Source organism: Microcaecilia unicolor, chromosome 4, assembly GCF_901765095.1.
Source record: "Microcaecilia unicolor chromosome 4, aMicUni1.1, whole genome shotgun sequence".
NCBI lineage: Eukaryota > Metazoa > Chordata > Amphibia > Gymnophiona > Siphonopidae > Microcaecilia > Microcaecilia unicolor.
This window is the reverse complement of record NC_044034.1, coordinates 209142881-209164373: the sequence shown is the minus strand read 5'-3', so window position 1 is coordinate 209164373 and position 21493 is coordinate 209142881. Positions and strand designations below refer to the sequence as shown.

General features: G+C 42.8%; 1 protein-coding gene across 1 annotated transcript in view; it reads right to left on the bottom strand.

The window, feature by feature from the left end:
- The window catches only part of MYRF (myelin regulatory factor), a 212220-nt gene that overhangs the window by 108107 nt on the left and 82620 nt on the right, over positions 1-21493 (bottom strand). Inside the window, exons 3-5 of the mRNA XM_030201173.1 lie at positions 6885-7200; positions 5038-5135; positions 1816-1939 (exon numbers count right to left, since the gene is read on the bottom strand). Of these exons, the coding sequence (XP_030057033.1) occupies positions 1816-1939; positions 5038-5135; positions 6885-7200 (538 nt within the window). The remainder of the gene's footprint in view (positions 1-1815; positions 1940-5037; positions 5136-6884; positions 7201-21493) is intronic.

Genomic DNA, 21493 nt, shown 5'->3' with positions numbered 1-21493 from the left:
GACGACCTAATTGTGAGAACAAGCAGCCTGCTTGTCCTCGGACAAAAAAGTTATCATCGTATTTTCATTTCTATGTTTTATTTTATTTCTATTGATTACCTTTAAAAGTGGACTAACACGGCTACCACACCACTCTACTCCTGATACACAGAAAATCGTATCCAGGAGCCAGACACACACTTCTCCAGGGGAGAGGTTTGTTCACAACATGGACAGTGCAGTCATACTTAAGAACAATAATTACTCACAACATCCACATCCTTCTGCTAGCTTCCTGTTACCTTTCTGGAATGAGGAAAGATTCAGAATTATCCCCCTAAATTCTCTCTCTCTCCCCTCCTTTCACTTTTTCTCACATTTCCTTTCTTTTCCCCTTTCTCCCACTTCCTTTGTCTGCATTCTCTCTTTCTCTTTAGTCTGTACTGGGAGCAGTGGCGTAGCCAAGGGTGGGCTTGGGTGGGCCCGGGCCCACCCACTTTGGGCTCAGGCCCACCCAGTAGCAGCACACCTATGATGTGGCTGGCAGGGATTCTCAAGCCCCACCAGTCAAAAACTCCCAACAACTGTCCCTCCTGCATACAGTACCTTGTAAATAGTAGATCTTCGCCTGCTACATACATACTATTCACACCGGCCCCACAACCTTCCCTCTGATATATTCCCGCCTATGCGGAAACAGGAAGTTGCATCAGAGAGAAGACTGTGGGGCCAACATGAGCAGTGTGTATTAGTTTCTGCTCGCTGCCAGTGAAAATCTGCTGTTTAAAAGGTATTCAGGGGAGGGGGATGTTTAAAAGATCATATGGCATGCAGACGAGAGAGGGAGAGACCAAATCACGTGTGGGACAGGGCGGAGTTCTTCTGCCCACCCATCTTGGGCCCAGGCCCACCCAAAATTGGGTGTCTGGCTACGCCCCTGACTGGGAGCTGTGGATTCATGGTGAGGGACTTGGCTTTCTGTCACCTATCAACCTCCTCTTAGAACTGCCAACTTATTACCCCTATCACCTTTTCTCCAACTGCCCCAGGGCAGTGAAACATCTTTGTGGATGGAGGGAGCCAAACAAACCAATGTCTAGTCCTTGCCCCCAAGCTCTCTAGTTGCTGATGCTGTGTTGGGTCAAATATTTCTTTTTCACTTCTCACCCCTAGACACCCTCCCCGGGTCTATTTTTTTCAGAAGAAGAAGTAGCTACTGTCTCTGAGAAGCCCCATTGCCTCCAGTACAATGTACACGCTGATCCATTCAGAGCATACAGGAAAAGGAAGAGAAGGAACACTGCAGAGATATATACAAAGATTGTTTCTACCAACCAATCCACCCCAGTCCTTCAGCTGAGTTCTTGCCTCCCCCAGTCTTCACTGGCTGGTGGGATGGGCTCTGCCAGATGCTCCCAGCCCTCAACCAATCACCTGAGGCTGCCTTCCTTTTTTAATGGCTTTTTTTTAATGGACTCTGCCAGCCACCTCAGACTTCCTTTTCTCTTTGATGGCTGACAGTGTGGACTTTTTGAAGATGACTAATGCAAAATATACAAGCTTAATACATACACAACTGACCACCCCCATGTCCTGTTTCTGGGTCTGCAGCCTGCCTGATACTTGTAGTGCATCAGCTGGTGTTATCTCTCTTAATCTGAGGGATTTGTCAGGAAGCCATTCTCGCTGCTCTTTGCAGAAGTTCAGCTCATGAAGCTTATGAGTGCACGTGCCTACAAGACCAAGTCTCTTTGAAGATTCAAGGAATCCCTTTAAGACCCTGACCACCTGTCGCTGTGGGAGAAGGATTACATATTCCAGCTCTAGGATACTCACAGTTCCTTGTAGTTGACATCGTAGAGAGGCACCCACTTATTCTGCAGGTGAGGCTGCCACTTAATTGACTGGTAATTGGGGTCCAAGTAAGAACTGTTTAAGCTGTCATTATCTTGGATGAGGCCTGCAGGATTATAAAGGATAAATTAAATAGTGAAATCCAAGACTGCCATGAGCAGGGCTGTGACTTGCGACACTCTTTGGGAACAATTCTTTAACTGAGTGCCACCAATCTGGCACCGAGATGCAGTGCCCTGAGCCCTGATTCTATAAGGGCATTTGGGTTCCCAGATTCTAGTGTAAGGTCAGCATCCATGCATCTCAGCTAATGCAGGCATAATCACACATGCCTAAACACAGCACTTTAGCATGTAACTTACAGTATGCCCATGCCCCTCCCCCTTCACACACCTCCTTCCATTTATGCGCTAAGCGAGTTGTGGGCTAAAGTTACAGGCCCTGATATTCAGACCCCGGGAGACAGCCGGATATTCAATGTTGGGCCGTTTCCAGTGACCAGCATTGACCAGCATTGAATATCCGGGTTTTTTTCAGCCAGTTTGAAGATAACCGGATATGTCAGACATAGCCGGTTACCTTTAAATAAACCAAATATGGCCGTCAAACCCGGTTTAAAAATCAGCGGATAGTCGGTTATATCACATGGTATAACCAGTTATCCGCCAGCTGCTAACCGCTGATATTCAGCGGAGGATAGCTGGCTATCTCCCACTGAATATTGGCAGATAGCTGGTTAAGCACTATTTAACCGGTCAGCATTCGTCTTGACTGGTTAAATAGTGCTAATAGCAGGTGGACAGAATATTGCTTAGCATCCAACTAGTACTTACATGTGTCTGTGACACGCCAATGTAGCCACCAAGTTACAGAGTTATTTATTTATTTAAATTAAACTTTATTCTGCAGAATCCCAGAGTTCTAGGCGAACCACAAATTTCACATACATACTCTATAAAGTTCACTAAATACAACTTGTCACATAACATACATAAAAATATCAATGAGGGGGCTGGTGCTTCAAATTGATATGGGTACCTCTGGCCTGTCTGACAAGCATAGTTTTACCTTATATGTGGACTAGAAACCCACTCTACAATCATTGGTGTTTAATAAGATGGGTGCTCTCTCTCTTTGCATGCTTATCTTTCTTGTCCTCTCTACCGTCTCTTATTCATGAGTAAAGAGCACTTTGGGGGGGGGGGGGAGTTCTATATATGGTGCTCAAAAACAGGCACCAGAAAAGTTCAGCACTAAGCGCTACTCTCTAAAGCAGTGTTTCCCAAGTCCGGTCCTGGAGTACCTCTTGCCAGTCAGGTTTTCAGGATATCCACAATGAATATGCATAAACTTGATCTGCATATACTGCCTCCATTATATGAAAATCTCTTTCATGCATATTCATTGTGGAGATCCTGAAAACCTGACTGGCAAGAGGTACTCCAGGACTGGACTTGGGAAACATTGCTCTAAAGGGTGTGTGCCCTTTATAGAAAGTGCTTAGTATTGGGTGCCAGACTTACGCCTGCTGAAACCTGTTGTAAATCCTGTTTCTCCTTTCAATTTTTCTCACATTTCCTTTCTTTTCCCCGCTCTCCCCTTTCCTCACTCTGCATTCTTTCTTCCCTCCATATGATGCAATGGAAGCAGCAGATTCATGCTGAGGGATTTGGATTTCAGGCACCCATCACCTCCTCTCAGAGCTGCCAACCCATTACCCCCATCACCTTTTCTTACACTGCACCATCCGGGTGCAATGATGAGTCCTTTTGGCTGCCCAATATAAATATGAGGGTGCCAGTTTTATATTGAGCACTCAGTTTTCCCTTCCATGTTTTTGTTAATAAGATAATTTTATATCAACATTTATTTTTGAGTTATTTAATAAATTATTTTCACCCGTCTTGCTTTATGATCTAAGGAGAGAATACAAGCATACCCTTGTGAGGTTGATAGACAGCCCTTACCAGGATTAGGATACACCGTGGAACAGTTGAGAACAAAGTAACAAAGACCCGGTGTTCTTGTGGGAAGCAAGACAGGTGAAAATATGAGAGCAACCCATTGAACATCTCGAAGGAGAGTCATTTGACATAATACGATAAGTGCCTCATTTGTGAATTAGAAGATTATTAGACCTTCTTTAGGTCTTATATGCTTTTGAAACATTTGAGATTGAGGGTGAGTGGAGCAATAGATAGAAGTGATTGACTCTCACATTTTTCTGTTATTTTGGAAAATTCTTTATTTAGTTATTCACCATTATGTGATTAGAGCACTACTGTGTGGTTTTGTGAACGATTTGTAAAAGATAAAAAATAAAAACCACGGAGAAGTTCTATGATTGAGATGCTCAACCACCCTTAGAGATTTAAATCACTTGTGTGTAGTCTCGTTTGGGTGAGTCAATACTCTGAGAACTCTCCAAATTTATTAAAAAAACATGTTAGTTATTTGTTTTTTCTATCTATATCTTGTTTCCACTATACTAGTCTCTGGTTCTATTTTTTGATATTCTAAATACTGCACATAGATTTCCACAAGGTATTTAGAATACGCTTAGGCGTCATTACCTAGCACGTGTTAATTTTAGATACCATATATAGACTTGGGCCCTATGCGCTAACTGGCAATATTCAGTGAAACAACTGGTCATCACCCGCTGAATGCTGCCAGATAGACGGTTAAGAGCCATTTAACCAGTCAGGATCCGTTCCTGGTCAGTTAAATGGTTTTCAATATTGAGGGGATAGTTTTTGGCAAATCCTGGCACCCAAGATAGGCGCAGAAACTCATTATTCTGTAATACTGTGCACGATATTTTGAAACACTCATGACCCGCCAGTGCCCTTCCCATGGCCACGTCCCCTTTGGGGTTGCAGCCTATGGGGGATTTAGGTGCCCGACCTTATAGAATAGCGCATAGCTAGATGCAAATCCTAGCAGTTGCCAATTAATGTCAATGATTGGTTGTTATCCTCCAACTATTGATGGTTAACAGTTCGTTAGCTAATTAACTTGCGGGCGCATCTCGGCAGTGCGCCCAAATCTGGGCACCAAATATAGAATCCAGAGGTTTATGCCTGTCCCTTTCCTTCTCCTACCTACACCCAATGCCCTTGACAGAGAGAAGGAGAATTTTGCTTGGCACCTCCCAGGCCAGATGGTGCACATGTTGGTCTAGTAGAGGATGATCCTGCATACCTGGCTCCTGTTTGATCATCCCATTCATCATCTGGGCATTGAGGGTATTTGTGGGCGACTCTGAATGTTTCCTCTTCTTGGCTGGATGAACAGGGAGCCTGTTAAAGACCAACAGTTCATGAACACATTGCTGAGACGGCAGAATGAAATGATGTTATATACTATCCTGCTTATAATCGAACGAGAAAAACGCCCAAGTTCCGACCTAAATCGGGAGATGGACGTTTATCTCACAAAAACGAATAAAGCGGTATAATCGAAAGCCGATTTTTGGACGTTTTCAACTGCACTCCGTCGCGGATGCGGACAAAGTTGATGGGGGCGTGTCAGAGGTGTGGCGAAGGCGGAACTGGGGCGTGGTTATCTGCCGAACAAAGATGGGCGCATTTCACCGATAATGGGAAAAAAGTATGCGTTTTTAGCTAGAATTTAGGACACTTTTCCTGGACCCTGTTTTTTCACGAATAAGGCCCCAAAAAGTGCCCTAAATGACCAGATTACCCCCAGAGGGAATCGGGGATGACCTCCCCTGACTCTCCCAGTGGTCACTAACCCCCTCCCACCACAAAAAATGATGTTTCACAACCTTTTATTTTCACCCTCAAATGTCATACCCACCTCCCTGGCAGCAGTATGCAGGTCCCTGGAGCAGTTGTTAGGGGGTGCAGTGGACTTCAGGCAGGTGGACCCAGGCCCATCCCCCCCTACCTGTTACAATTGTGCTGCTTAATGCTTAGTCGTCCAACCCCCCAAACCCACTGTACCCACATGTAGGTGCCCCCCTTCACCCCTTAGGGCTATAGTAATGGTGTAGACTTATGGGCAGTGGGTTTTGAGGGGGATTTGGGGGGCTCAACACACAAGGGAAGGGTGCTATGCACCTGGGAGCTCTTTTACCTTTTTTTTTTGTTTTTGTAAAAGTGCCCCCTAGGGTGCCCGGTTGGTGTCCTGGCATGTGAGGGGGACCAGTGCACTACGAATCCTGGCCCCTCCCACGAACAAATGCCTTGCATTTATTCATTTTTGAGCTGGGCGCTTTCATTTTCCATTATCGCTGAAAAACAAAAACGCCCAGCTCACACATTGTTGAATAAAACATGGGCGTCTATTTTTTCCCAAAATACGGTTCGGTCCACCCCTTCACGGACCCGTTCTCGGAGATAAACGCCCATGGAGATAGGCGTTTTCGTTCAATTATGCCCCTCTATGTCTCTTTGGAACTAAAATTATTGCAGATGCCTGCTGTGTTTTACAATATTATAAGGCTTGGTTATTCATTACTGTTTTAAATTTAGTTTATGTTATTTTTTCTGGATTTCTTTTGTTGATTGTATTATTATATGTAACTGTGATTGTTGTAAATCATCTCATTATACCTTTCAGGGAAAGGTGGCATAAAATATGGTAAACTGTCTTTTGCAAAACACAAGGTGGTGTATAGAGTATACACATATACAATCATAACGTGCACCATAATTACAAATATTATCAACAGGGAATACAAATAGCAAAGGCAAAACATGAAAGCCAATCACAAATATTCTACAATATACAGAGAATGCAAATGTGACACACATCAACATGGACAATTGGTCCTACTGTCCATCAGGGGATCTGGAAGTTTTTATAGTGATGGTGTGGAAAAAATTTTTTTAACCTGTATATAAAACAGAAGCCAGCTCCTTCATGTGGTACTACAGTATCTCAGCACCCCTAATTGTAACACCCATGCTCCCCACTCCCATCCTGGCTCCTTTCCTCATCTTCACTCCGCTTCTGTCACAAACCTTGTCTCCCCTCTTACAGAGCTCTCCGTACTGCCCTCCCCCTTCCCATGTCTTACTTACTCCAATCCATGCTGCTGTTGCAAGAGCTGGTGAAGCATCTGTGACTGCTGGGCTTGATGCAGATCATTGGGAGACATTCCTGGCCCCATCAGCGGGTACGGTGGCATCAAAGTCTCAGACTTCATGTACAGATCCCGTTGCATGCTGGGGTAATGGGGGTTGTGCTGCTGGTGTGCAGGGTGAGGTGGGGGTGGTGGTGGCGGAGGACCCTGGAGATGGACTGGGGGTGGAGGAGGTGGTGGTGGATGCTCCAGCCTGGATGGTGGGGTCATGTGACACATGTTCTCTGGGGTCATAGTGCGCAAATGGTGAGGATCTTAAAAAAAACAGCAAACAATTATAAATGTATTAAACAGCAAATAAAGTGCAGAAAAATAATGTTAGTGTAATATAATCTAGAGCTTTCACACAAAACCAAGTCTATTTTAAATCAACAGGCTGCACCAAAGCAGGGGTGGGTAACAGAAGATTAAGGAAAGCAGGAGAAAAACTCAAAGATGATCTGCTAGTATATTGTTTCTTTTTTTTGTGATTTTCTATTATTTGTCATCTCTCTATATAAAACGCACCTCCAACGTTCTAATGAAGCCTCTGTTAGCCAACATTCTAAAGTGAAGGGGGTGAGATCGCATTGTGTCTGCCCCGCCCACGCGTCAAACGTGATGACGTCGAGGGCGGAGCAATGACACTCAACCAATCGCAACGCTCGGCAGCGAAGCGTCATGGAAGGAGGCGGCGCTCTCGACGTCTAGCCTTCCCTTCGCTGTGTTCCGCCTTCTTCTGACGTCAAGGATGACGTCAAAAGAAGGCGGAACACAGCGAAGGAAAACCTAGACGTCGGGACGGAGCACCGCCTCCTTCCCTGACGCTTCGCTGCCACGGAGGTAAATTTAAAAACAAGAAAAAAAAAAAAACAACCATGTTGGGGGGAGAGAAGAGGGTGGCCACTAAACAACAACAATGGGAGCGGGAGGGCAGGGGAGAAACGACAGCATGGATGCGAAGGGGGGAGGGGGGGGAGAAGAGGGCGGCCCAGGCTGGGACATGGGAGAGAGAGAAGCATGGATGCAAGGGGGGGTCATGAAAGGGAGACAGGGGACTTGCTGCAAAAGGATGAATGGAGGCAGCAGGGGACAGAGGGGCATGGATTGGGATGGCAGGGCTCAGGAAGAGAGGGCAATTGCTGGAAAGGGATGAATGGAGGGGGCAGGGGACAGAGGAGCATGGATGGGCATGGATTGGGAGGGCAGGACTCAGGGACAGAGGGAAATTGCTGGATAGGGATGAATACAGGGGACAGATGGGCATGGATGGAAATGGATTGCAGGGCAGGCCTCAGGGAGAGAGGGCAATTGCTGGATAGGGAAAAATGGAGGGGCCAGGTGACAGATGAGCATGGATGGGCATGGATTCGAAGGGCAAGACTCAGGGAGACGGGAATTGCTGGATAGGGATGAATGGAGGGGACAGATGGCCATGGATGGATATGGATTGCAGGACAGGCCTCAGGCAGAGAGGGGAAATGCTGGATAGGGAGAAATAGAGGGGCCAGGTGACAGATGAGCATGGATGGGCATGGATTCGAAGGGCAAGACTCAGGGAGACGGGAATTGCTGAATAGGGATGAATGGAGGGGACAGATGGCCATGGATGGATATGGATTGCAGGACAGGCCTCAGGCAGAGAGGGGAAATGCTGGATACGGAAAAATGGAGGGGCCAGGTGACAGATGAGCATGGATGGGCATGTATTGGAAGGGCAGGACTCAGGGAGAGGGGAATTGCTGGATAGGGATGAATGGAGGGCACAGATGGCCATGGATGCATATGGATTGCAGGACAGGCCTCAGGCAGAGAGGGGAATTGCTGGATAGGGATGAATGGAGGGGCCAGGTGACAGAGGAGCATGGATTGGAAGGGCAGGACTCAGGGAGAGGGGAATTGCTGGATAGGGATGAATGGAGGGGACAGATGGCCATGGATGGATATGGATTGCAGAGCAGGCCTCAGGCAGAGAGGGGAAATGCAGGATAGGGAAAAATGGAGGGGCCAGATGACAAAGGAGCATGGATGGGCATGGATTGGAAGGGCAAGACTCAGGGAGAGGGGAATTGCTGAATAGGGATGAATGGAGGGAACAGATGGCCATGGATGCATATGGATTGCAGGGCAGGCCTCAGGGAGACAGCGAAATTGCTGGATAGGGATGAATGGAGGGGCCAGGTAACAGAGGAGCATGGATTGGACTCACACTTTCACTCTGACTCTCAAACACTCACTCTCACATACACTCTCCCAAACATACACACTCCGAGGAAAACCTTGCTAGCGCCCGTTTCATTTGTGTCAGAAACGGGCCTTTTTTACTAGTATTTTAATAAAACAAAATTACTGACCTTTTGCTATGAGTTTATCTTGTACTTATGCTATGAGCTTATCTTGTTGGGCAAACTGGATGGACTGTACAGGTCTTTATCTCCCATCGTCTACTACGTTACCACGTTACTATGACCCTGTCCAACGTTCACATGTACTAGAACAATAGTGTCAATACACCAAAAATCAAAATCCTAAAAATACCCACCCTTCTCAACTCTGCTGCTCCACCACTTCAACCTTTCTTGTAGAATTAAAAAGTAGCAACACACACTTTATGCATCACAAGTCAAATCACCAATGACCACAACAAAAAGGGGTCCTGTATTGGGCTGAAGTGCTGAATGTGTGTCGGACCTCTTCAGACTTCCTATCAGAACCAATGCAGAGGCAAGCACCTTCTTCCAGTGAACCAAAAGCACATCAGGTGCAGCTATCATTACATTTTATTGGAGGTAGTAGAGACGAAAACCGTATCTGAATTCGAGAAAGCTCGGGACAAGTATATAAGATGTGTCTGCTTAGGACTGGCAAAATAGAATTTTGTAAATAAATGCACAAGCAAAGCCATCTTGTTATGATAATATAAACCATACCTATCTTCTGGGTTGGACAGTATATACATATGTTATTGTTATTAGACTGAAATTAATTAAAGCTTTCTTGTTCATTTTGACTACCAAGAAAAATGTGTGACACATGAGAATGCTCCTGTATAAATGTTGAATTTTCTTCTCATCTGCATGAGGACTGTGACCTGGGATAAGTGAGTAGCCTCAAAGGCCTGGATTCAGTACATGGTGCTCAAAATCAGTGCCGAATGGTATTCTATAATAGGCGTTCTGGGCTCGGTGTCCTTTATAGGATAGTGTGCACCAGCGGATTCATGCCTAAGTTTGGGTGCGAGGAATTACAACACCTGAAATCTGGTGTACAGCTTGGTGCAGATTACCAGTATTCATTAATACTGCGTGCATCTTTAGTGAATGCCCCAACCCACCCATGCTCCTCCCATGGACACGCCCTCTTTTGAGTTGCGTGCTGTAAGATTTGAATATGGATCTTTATAGAATAGCTCTTAGCGAGATAATAATAACATTTATTTATAATCTACATTATCTTACAATTCTAAGCAGAGAACAATGTACATAAACAGTAGAATAAATGACAAATCAAGCACAATACAAATTGACTTACTATATCATCATAAAAAACATCAGCTATAAATACAGACAAAATAAAAAACTAATTATTCCTCCATCCCAAACAAAAATAAAAAATGTTGCCAATTAACACCAATGATTGTTAGCGCCCAATTAGCGCTAATTGGCTTGTTAGCCAATTTAGTTGCATGCATATCTCAGAATAGAGTGCGATTTTGCATGTGGCCATTTGTACGTCATTTATAGAATTTCCCTCAAAGTGTCAGGGCCTTCAGGTACTCCTCCATAAAATATGATCCTCTCCTCACTTCCAGCACAAACCTGAAGCTCTTGTTGTTAAAACACCATAGGATAAAGTATTCAGCAATGGCTAGAAATGGACAGCAGGATGACTGCATAATGTCAGATCTTTTCTCCAATGTGCACCTCCTAGAGCAGGGGCTCTTAACCCAGTCCTCAGGACGCATCCAGCCAGTCAGGTTTTCAGGATATCTACAATGATTATCTAGGAGACAGATCAGCATGCATTACCTCCACTGTATGCAAATCTATTTTATGCATAATCATTGTGGGAATCCAGAAAACTTGACTGGCTGGATGTGTCCCAAGGTCTGGGGGGTGGCAAATTGTAGCTGCAGTGAATGGAACACAATAGCTGTTGACAGTCACACAACCTCAAGGAACCATCAGTGGTTGCAGAGAGAGTGGGGCTTTTCATATAGCTCAATTATCCAGGTAAACAGCTTCTGGAAACTGCCCTCACCATGTGTCTTGAGGACAGGATTGAGAACCATTGTGTTAGTGCAACAGTTCTCTTGAGCAATACTACTAATGATTTCTATAGTACTACTAGATGTATGCAGCGCTATACACATTATATGCAGGTACTTTATCTGTCTCTAGAGGGCTCACAATCAAAGTTTTTGTACCTGGGGCAACTGAGGGTTAAGTGACTTCCTAAAGTCACAAGAAGCTGCAGTGGGAATTGAACCCAGGTAGCCAGGATCAAAGCCTGCTGCAATAACCATTAGGCCACTACTCCACAATCAATCAGATGCTGTAACATGTCACATTTCATAATCTAAGTTATCTGTTGGCCACATTGAACCGACTATTAGATTGGAAAATGTGGGGTACAAATGCAGAAATAAATAAATAAATAATTATTTATTTAAAGAATTTGTTGCATGTAAGAGCCTTTTTAATCATGTGAGACTCCATTTCTTATAAAATTACCCAGGGGTTACATGCATAAAAGTATAAGGAGTGACAAGAGGGTGAATACTTTACCTGACCTGTGTGTAGGTGTGTTCAGGGGCGGAATTTGGGCAGTCACAAATTACTTGTTTATAAACTATGCGTGTACGTGCTTACTACACGTGCAAACAATTATGCTTGTTTGATTTCAGCCACAGGTGCCTATGTGTGTCTATAAAATAGGCTACAAGTAGGCATTCATTTACTAAGCTGTGGTAAAAGGGGCCCTGTGCTAGTGGCGGCGGCCACTCTTGACGCGCGCAAGGGCCTCTTTTATCAAAGCGGGTAAAAAGCCTGAAAAAAGAAATGGCAGTGCAGTAAATTTGCACATCCCATGCGGCCATTTCAGAGGGAGCATTTACCACCACCCACTGAGGTGGCAGTAGGGATCCCGCGCTAATCCGGTAGTAACCCCCTGTGGTATTAATTTTTTGAAAATTCTGTCAGCACTGGAAATGCCGCGCACTGGGGGTGTACCTACCACCAGCGGCTACGTTGGGCTGGTGGTAGTTTCGGGTTGCCATGCAGCAACCCTTTAGTAAAAGGGCCCCTTGGTAAGGGCATCAAACAAATTTTGTAAGCACAAATCACTTGTCTGTGCATATATCTATAAATTAATGAGCGGATAATCAAACTGCCTGTGAAAAAAGTTCTTGTACCCATATATAGATGGCTTGTTAGTTATTTATTTATTGGGATTTATTACCTGCCTTTATGAAGAGATTCACCCAAGTGGTGTACAACAGGTACAGTTTAACATAAAGCTTACAATTTTGTTAACAGCATAAGAATAGTAAAATGACCAAGCCTCAAAGTAATTAATAATCCCAGACAGGTAAGACATCAAATATCATTATAGAAAAGAGGAAAAAAAGTAACATCTGGAAAGCCTTGTATACCAATGCCTGTAGTATGGGAAATAAATTTCTAGCTCTAGAGGCTGCGATGATAGAAGTTGACTTGGATTTAGTGGCGGTCACGGAGATGTGGTTCACAGAGAGTCATGACTGGGATGTAGTTATACCTGGCTATAATGTATTCAGGAAGGACAGGGTAGGAAAAAGAGTGGAGGAGTGGCATTATATGTTAAGAATAGTATTAAAGTGACAGAACTGCAGGACATATGGGGTAAGGAAGAAGCACAGTGGGTTAAACTGGTAAAAGGGAAAGGAAAATGTATTTACATTGGTGTAATATACAGGTCACCTTTACAGTCAGAAGAAATGGACAGAGACTTAATTGACGACATCCACAAAATAGCTAGGAAAAGGGAAGTATTATTGATAGGCGATTTCAACATGTCGGAAGTCAACTGGGGCGTACCTGCCACACGGTTGTCTAGAAGCAAAGAGATCTTGGATTCTCTACAGGAAGAATTGTTTCAGCAGTGGGTAATGGAATCGATGCAGGATGGAGCTATCCTAGACCTGGTGCTCACAAACAGGGAAATGTTTCTGATGTTACGGTGGGAGATCATCTGGCATCTAGTGACCACCAAATGGTGTAGTTTAATATTAAGAGAGAGGAGGAGAGGGCTTATTCAAGATTGAAGTTCCCAGATTTCAAAAGAACTTTGCCGAGATGGGGGAATTTCTCAGGAAAGAGTTAGCTGGATGGGAACAGCTGAAGGAAGTAGAACAGCAGTGGGAGAAACTGAAAGGAGCCATCTTAAAGGTGACAAGCCTTTATGTTAGAAAACTACATAAAAGTAACAGGAAAAGAAAGCTGCTCTGGTTCTTGAACATAGAGCTGAAATGGTAAGGGAAAGAAGGTTAGCCTCCATATGTTACAAGAAGACTCAGAAAGAGGAGGACAGGCAAAAATACCTGAAAAAGCTAAGAGAAGCTAGAAAAGCTGTCAGGAATGCAAAGAGACAAATGGAAGAAAGGACAGCCAATATGGTAAAACTGAGGGACAAGACATTTTTCAGATATATAAATGACAAGAGGAAGTGCCATAACAGCATTGTGAGACTCAAAGCTGAGGAGGAGGAATATGTAGAAGCTGATAAGGATAAAACTGAACTGCTTAACAATTATTTCTGTTCTGTGTCCAAAGACAAAAGGCCGGGAGTAGGACCACAGAAAACAAATGCTAATGGGGATGGATATATGGTAGACCAGGACCGATTTTCAGAAGACTCTGTTCCGGAGGAGCTGGCTAAACTAAAAGTAGACAAAGCGATGGAGTCTAATGGAATACATCCAAGGGTACTCAGGGAACTTGGAGAGGATCTGGAAGCACCGCTGTCTGTAAGGAAGCACTGAAGAGGTCAGACAGTGGTGCTTCCAGAACCTCTCCAGACTGTAAGGAAGCATTGAAGAGGTCAGTCTGGAGTGGTCCCGGAGTACTGGAGAAGGGCGGATGTGGTCCCTCTGCACAAAAGCGAAAGAAAGGAGGAGGTTGGGAATTACAGACCTGTCAGGCTGACTTCGGTGGTGAGTAAATTAATGGAAAAGCTTCTAATGTGGAGGATTGTGAGGTTTCTCAAATCAAATGTACTGCAGGACCCGAGGCAGCATGGCATCACTAGAGGCAGGTCGTGTCAGATGAATCTGATTGATTTCTTTGACTGGGTGACAAACAGTTGGATATGGGAGGGGCGTTAGATGTGGTGTACATTGATTTTAGCAAAGCCTTTGCCACAATCCCACTCAGGCAACTGATAAACTGAGTGCCCTCGGTATGGGACCTAAAGTGATTGACTGGGTTAAAAACTTGTTAAGTGGAAGGAGATGGTAGTGATAAATGGAGCTTGCTCTGAGGAAAGGCTGTTATCAGTGGTGTACCGCAGGGTTTGGTCCTCAGGCCAGCTCTTTCTAACATCTTCGTGAGTGTTATTGCAGAAGGACTGTCTGGTAAGGTTTGTCTCTTTGCGGATGATACCAGACTCTGTAATAGGGTGGACACCCGAGGGTGTGGATGGTATGAAGAAGGAGCTAACAAAGCTTGAAGAATGGTCTGATAATTGGCAACTAAGATTTAAAGCTAAGAAATGCAGGGTCATGTGCTTGGGGTACAATAATCCAAGGGAACAATACATTATAGGGGATGAAGTGCTTCTGTGTATGAAAAAAGAGCAGAACTTGGGGGTGATTGTGTCTGATGACCTTAAGGCGGCCAAACAGGTAGAAAAGGCAAGGGCCAAAGCCAGAAAGATGCTTGGGTGCATAAGGAGAGGGATGGCCAGAAGGGAAAAAAAAAGATGATAGTGCCCTTGTATAAGTCTCTGGTGAGGCCCCATTTAGAGTACTGTGTGCAATTCTGGAGACCGAACCTAAGGAAAGATATAAAGGGATGGAGTTGGTCCAGAGGGTGGCTACATAATTAGTAAGCAGTCTCTGTCATAAAACATATAGGGACAGGATTAGGAACCTCAACATGTATACACTGGAAGAGAGGCAAAAGAGGGGATATGATAGAGACATTTAAATACCTCTGTGGCATCAATAAACAAGAGGCGAGCCTTTTTCAAATGAAGGAAAACTCTGGAATAAGCGGCATACAATTAAGTTAAGAGGAAACAGACTTAGGAGGAATCTAAGAAAATACTCTTTCACTGAAAGAATGGTGGATGTGTGTAATGGCCTCCCAGTGGAGGTTTAATAAAACATGGGACAGGCATGTGGAATCCCTTAGGAAAGGAAGAGTTAGTGGTTACTGAGGATGGACAGACTGGATGGGCCACTTGGCCCTTATCTGCCATCATGTTTCTATAAATGCAAAAAAAATAAGGTAAATTTGAAAACAGCAAATTGAACCTAATAATAGGACTACCATAAACAAGATCAAAAAATATATACATATAACAGCACTGGACTTCAATGTTATATTACTTTCCACAAGTGAAACTTAAAATTCATCATAAAAAGAGAAAAGATCAGACAGCACTAACTAAAAGACTTTTGTCATAACCATTGAATGGAACTGAAATTAGTACTTATGACCACTAAATATAACTAGGAACCGGTTGTGGCGCTGAGCAGAAAGAGCACTTGGGTGTATGTAATCATGATGGTCCTTAAAAGGACAATTTATTTATTTCCCGCCTTGTCACAATAGCCACATAGTCTTGAACCCATAACAATCAACAAGTATATTAGCAGCCTCCATGTACATAGTCTTGAACGTATAACAGTCCCTAGGTATATTAAGCTAAGGTGAGACTATTAACCTGGTCTTAGCATACAGCAAACAAACAAATTTAAGCATGTTTATCAACATTCTTTCTTTGAGTTAGGTTCCCCTTTGCTAGAACGGATTTCTCAGCATCTGTATTTTGCATCCTTCCAAAGTCCTGGGTTTTTTGAAAAGTGGTAGTGAAAGGAAATCAGTGTGGCTTTGTTCTTTTCTGCACTATGCCCTAGGTGCTTTGAATTCTACACTGGAATGAAATCATGGTTTTATATGGGATGACTCAATCCATGGGTAAGGAGCAGGTTCTGTTCCATGTTCTTATTTATTTATTAGGATTTATTTACTGCCTTTTTGAAAAAATTCATCCATGATGGTGTACAGCTAGTATAAACACCACTTCAGGGGTAAGAGAATTAAATCAATACTTAAAACACTCAAACAGCAAAACACAATTCTCTTAACTATTGCGCATAAAGAGCAACCAAGTGGTCATTTTTAGTAAAGGAATTAAAAAGCCTCAAAGAGCTCCAGACAGACATTGTCTTAAGAAGCTAGAAACTCTTCATCATTGGCTCCAAAAAACCTCTTTAATCCAATAAGTTACACAAAAATTATTTTAACTTTTTTACCATTACAGCCATAGAGTTACATTATGTGCACTGGATGAGGAGGGCATGACCTCTTGCTGAAGATAAGTTTACAACACTGAAAAATAGTAAACATTTTAAAAATAATTTTTGCTGCAGCTTATTTGCTTAAGGAGGTGTGTTTTGGAGCCAAATAAGCTAAAAGCCCACCTTTTTGATGCTGCTTTTAACTCCTAACCCTTAATCACTTGTTCAGAACCCTTATTTTATCACCGTCACTTTTAATATTCCTTTATCTCTTATTTGTCCTGTTTGTCTGTCCTAATTAGATTGTAAGCTCTGTTGAGCAGGGACTGTCTTTTCATGTTCAAGTGTACAGCGCTGCGTACATCTAGTAGCACTATAGAAATGATAAGTAGTAGTAGTAAGAGCTTCTAGCTCAAGACATCTGTTTGTCTGGAGCTCTTTGAGGCTTTTTTCATCCTTTACTAAAAATAACCACATAGTTGCTCTTTATGCACAATAATTAAAAGACTTGTGTACAGTTAGTATAACCCGGACACAGGCAATAAACAATTACAACAGTAAACTAGGGTTCCTCGTAGAGACCTGCAATCATGAGCTCTAAATCCAACCACTAGGTGTCATCATTGTACAATGTCAAGGACTCCCTTCACCTGGGGCTCTGGAACATCCCATCTCCTGCTGATTCAGGGGTGAAGTTTGTTGTGTGTCTCAAACTACTGATTTGTATGTTGTTAGGCTGAATCACTTCTTTTAGCCTTGTTCCCAAATAACTTTTCCCGTTTTCTTCTAATACATTTTCTTATTTTGTCTGTGTCTCTATACATTCATATATCTAACATATGATGGCTATGATGGAATGAAGGAGTGGCCTAGTGGTTAGCGTGGTGGACTTTGGTCCTGGGGAACTGGGTTCAATTCCCACTGCAGGCACAGATAGCTCCCTGTGACTCTGGGCAAGTCACTTAACCCTCCATTGCCCTAGGTACAAATAAGTACCTGTATATAATATGTAAGCCGCATTGAACCTGCTGAGTGGGAAAGCGCAGGGTACAAATGTAACAAAAATAACAAAAAAAATATTATTGCACAAGTTTTAACACATCCTTTTGTGAGCTCCTTCTTCATGTTGCATTACGTTTTGATGAGGATCAATCCCCAGAACAATCATACAGGTAGAAATGGTTATATAGGAGGAGCCTTTAAAACACTAAGACAGTTATTCCTCCACATAAATAACATTAAAATCAGAATGACTGTACATTCCATCTTCCTTCACTCATGTCTTGTGGTGGGATGGGTGGGGGACATTGGCTGTAGGGGGAGAGGATTTTCTGGAGCAGAATCTTTGCCAGCATTCCAAGAGCATTAAGGGGGCAGTTCTACAACTAGGCGTCTCCTTTAAGGTGTGCCGATTCAGTGAAGGGACTGCTTATTCTGTAACAGGTTCCGTTATAGAATCCAATGATGGATCAAAGTCGCTTGTTTCTCCAATCCTCCTTTTTAACAATCCAGTTCCAATAGTCTCATCCATAAAAGTTCTTGGTATAATACTTGATAATGCTTTCAACTTTCAGTTATAGATTTCCACGGTTATTCAGCGTTGTTTTCTCAAATTACGTATAATTAGATTACTAGAACCTACAGATCTTAACATACTAATTCACTCTTTAAGTTATTAGCCATCTTGATTATTGTAATTTACTCTACCAGGGTATTAGATCCAAAGATTTACAATGTCTTCAACTAATTTAAAATACATCTATTAAAATAATTGTAAGGGTAAGAAAATAAGACCATGTCACTCTGCTTCTCAAATCTGTTCATTTGGCTACCAGTCTCTTATAGAATTACTTATAAGATAATTTTGTTCATTTTTAAAATTTGCCAAAGCAGACTGCCACTTTTTCTTGACCGTTCATTAATCCCATATGTCCCTGCCCGCACTTTTCCATCATTGCAGCAGAATCTATTAGTAGTTCCCAACACCAGGTATATCAGTTATGATACCACTCATCACTGTATGTTTTCAGTATCTGGCCCAATTTTATGGAATGCTCTTCTTTCCTAACTCCACTTGGATGACTCTCTTGATAAATTTAAGCCTGCACTTAAAACTTTTTTATTTAGAGATGCCTTTCACTGACTGTTTACCTCTCCCCTCTTATCCTTCTGATGTTAATTCAATTATTTTTATTTCTTCCTTCTCCCTCTATTATGGTAACTGCTCCTGGGCAAGCCTGTAAAAGATGCTTCCCCTTTCTTTTCTTCCTATACCCTTTTTCTTATCAATAATTGTAGCTCCATTTCCTCCCTCCCCATCTCCGTCTACCTATCCTTATTTTTTTTATCTCATCTTTGGAATTTTCTCTTGTTTTAAACTGCTCAGACATTTTATGATGGGCAGTATATCAATTATTTAATAAACTTGAATCTTACTAGCATAAATCGACATCTATGCATCTGAAATGTATGTACCTGCAGTTACACCATCCATACACTTGGGGGCTCATTTTCAAAGTACTTAGACTTACAAAGTTCCATAGGCATGTAAATGTGGCATAAGCACATGTAAGCTACACGTGTAAGCAGGAGACATGTCCCACCCAGATGTACAGGGGGTCTGGGTAGGGTACTGGCATGTCTATTTACACCCCCTTGGAGTTATATGCTATAGGACTTACAAGTGCCCTTATAGAATAACATTTGAACTTTCAATTGGGGTTTTAGATTTAATTTCTACTTTAGGAAATGTGAGTTCAAGACGAGTTACAAGGCACAGCAGGTAATTCCCTGCTCAAGGTCACCTGCTTTTTCTGAGGATAAAAATGTATTGGAAAACACTGCAGAGATAAGAAAGTCAAATCTCTCTGCTTCCTTACCCCACCTACAGGAACGCCTCCCTACATGCCAGCTAAACTTGTGCAGCCCCATGAGTACTTCAATTCAGATTGGAGAACAGCGATTTTCAGATAGGCCAATGTATCCAGGTAAATCACTTTCTACCTGGGCAAATGACTTTGAAAACTGTCCTCAGAACATAGGAGGCTGCAATTAACTGAGGGAAGCAGGTGAGACAGCAAAGAGGAAGTAAAGTGCCATGGACGAGGTGTGAGAAACAGAAAATACTGAAGCAAAGAGAAAGAAGTTAGCCAAGGACAGCATTGTATTGCAGCAATTCAGAGAACAGGTGTTCAGAAAGAATTACTCAGAACAAGACCTGTACTCTAGTTCTCTCCCCTATTAAATAAAGATTTTGTTATATAGGCACAAAATGGGAAAACTGTCTTCAGGATAAGGCCCCTTTTTCTTTTCTCCCCATTTGCCTCAGGTCTTCTTGCCCATTATCTTTGTCATTCTCTACTTGTTTATTAATTAATTTATTTATTTATTTATTAGGATTTATTTACTGCCTTTTTGAAGGAATTCACTCAAGGCAGTGTACAACAAGAATAAGTCAAACATAAGCAACAGAGAATTACAGTGGTAAAAATATTCAGACAACAATACAAAGTAGGGCATAGTATGCTACATTACAATGTAAACACAATACACAATAAACTATTTTCATACACAACATAGGGTGTAAGCAAAGATGGAGCATATAGATAAGACAGAGTAATACGAGTAAGAAAATATGGGACTAGTATAAAGAAAATTGCCAATGAGGTCAGAAAGTTGCTTGAACATTATCTTGTCAAGGGTAGGAGTGGATAAACATGTCCTGCTATAGTAGTGCAGTCGGTGTCATTTACTTCTTCTGTTAAAGGCCTGGTTGAAGTGCCAAGCTTTAACCTGCTTCCTGAAGTAGAGATATAGTCTTGTGTTATGCAAAGCCTTTCAGGAAGTCCATTCCAGAGCATGGGGCCTACTCCGGAGAAGGCTTGCTTGCAGGTATCACATCGTGTGATGTCCTTTGGAAAGGATGTGGTTAGGGAAACTCCTTGGGAGGACCTTAGTGATCTTGAAGGTGTGTAGAGGCAGATCCTGTTGTTCAAGTACTCTGGGCCATTTCCTTTAAGGGCCTTAAAGGTCAAATACAGTGTTTTAAATCTAGCCCTGTATTGTACTGGTAGCCAATAAAGTTTTTGCAAAAATGGTGAGATGTGGTCACGTTGCTTACAACCTTTTTTTAGTCTTGCTGGAGCATTCTGAATTAATTGGAACTGGTGCAGACCCTTTGTAGTTAGACCAGTATACAGTGCATTAACAATAATCCAATCTTGATGTTATCATGGCATGCACTACTGAGACAAGGTTTGCTATCTCAGTGTAAGGAGACAGGCAAGGTAGTTGTCACTTTTTCTTTCACCCATTCCCTCACTCCCTCTCTGTCATTCCTTTCCTCCCCCTTCTTGTCTCTGATTTGCTGGACTTTCCATGGCCCTTTTCTAACTGCATCAAGAATGTTTCCATGGTAACTCACGCCAGCAGAGGATAGAACTGGAGCCTGGGGTGAAGGGGAGAGGCGGGGGAGGGGGGTAGACTGAACTTCTTCCATAAGGAAGGACTCCAGACCAGAGTTACATTGTAACAGGCAGCTTACAGGAGACTTGCTGTGCAAAAGAGCTCAAAACCAAACCTTCCACTGCAGTTTACTATGTTTATTTAAAGCTTTTTATACCACAAACCTTTTATAAGACTTAAGCAGTTTGCAATAAAAATTTACATAATTAAAAACAGAAAATTGAAAAGAACTCCATGAAAGACTTAAGGCACTCACTCCAGAATGATACAACATACTTACCACAAACAATTTCCCATAGATTGTTCATTACAACTCCCTATCCAGTTGACTGTACCCCAAAGGCTTGTTGGAAAAAATACACATTGGAAGCATTTGGCAAACTTGAAGATTTTTTTTTTGGGGGGGGGGGGGGGGAAGGGAGGAGGCAGGTACTTGTGTAAGACAAATTGAGTGACTTGATGCTGATAAGTTTTCTATATCAATGCTACAGCATGCCCAATGCCCCGCCAAGATTCAACACACTACATCAGTGCAGCTGAAGGGAGCAATTTTATGAGGAAGGTGCCAATATTTTAGGTGCCAAGCACTGGTCCCTTTA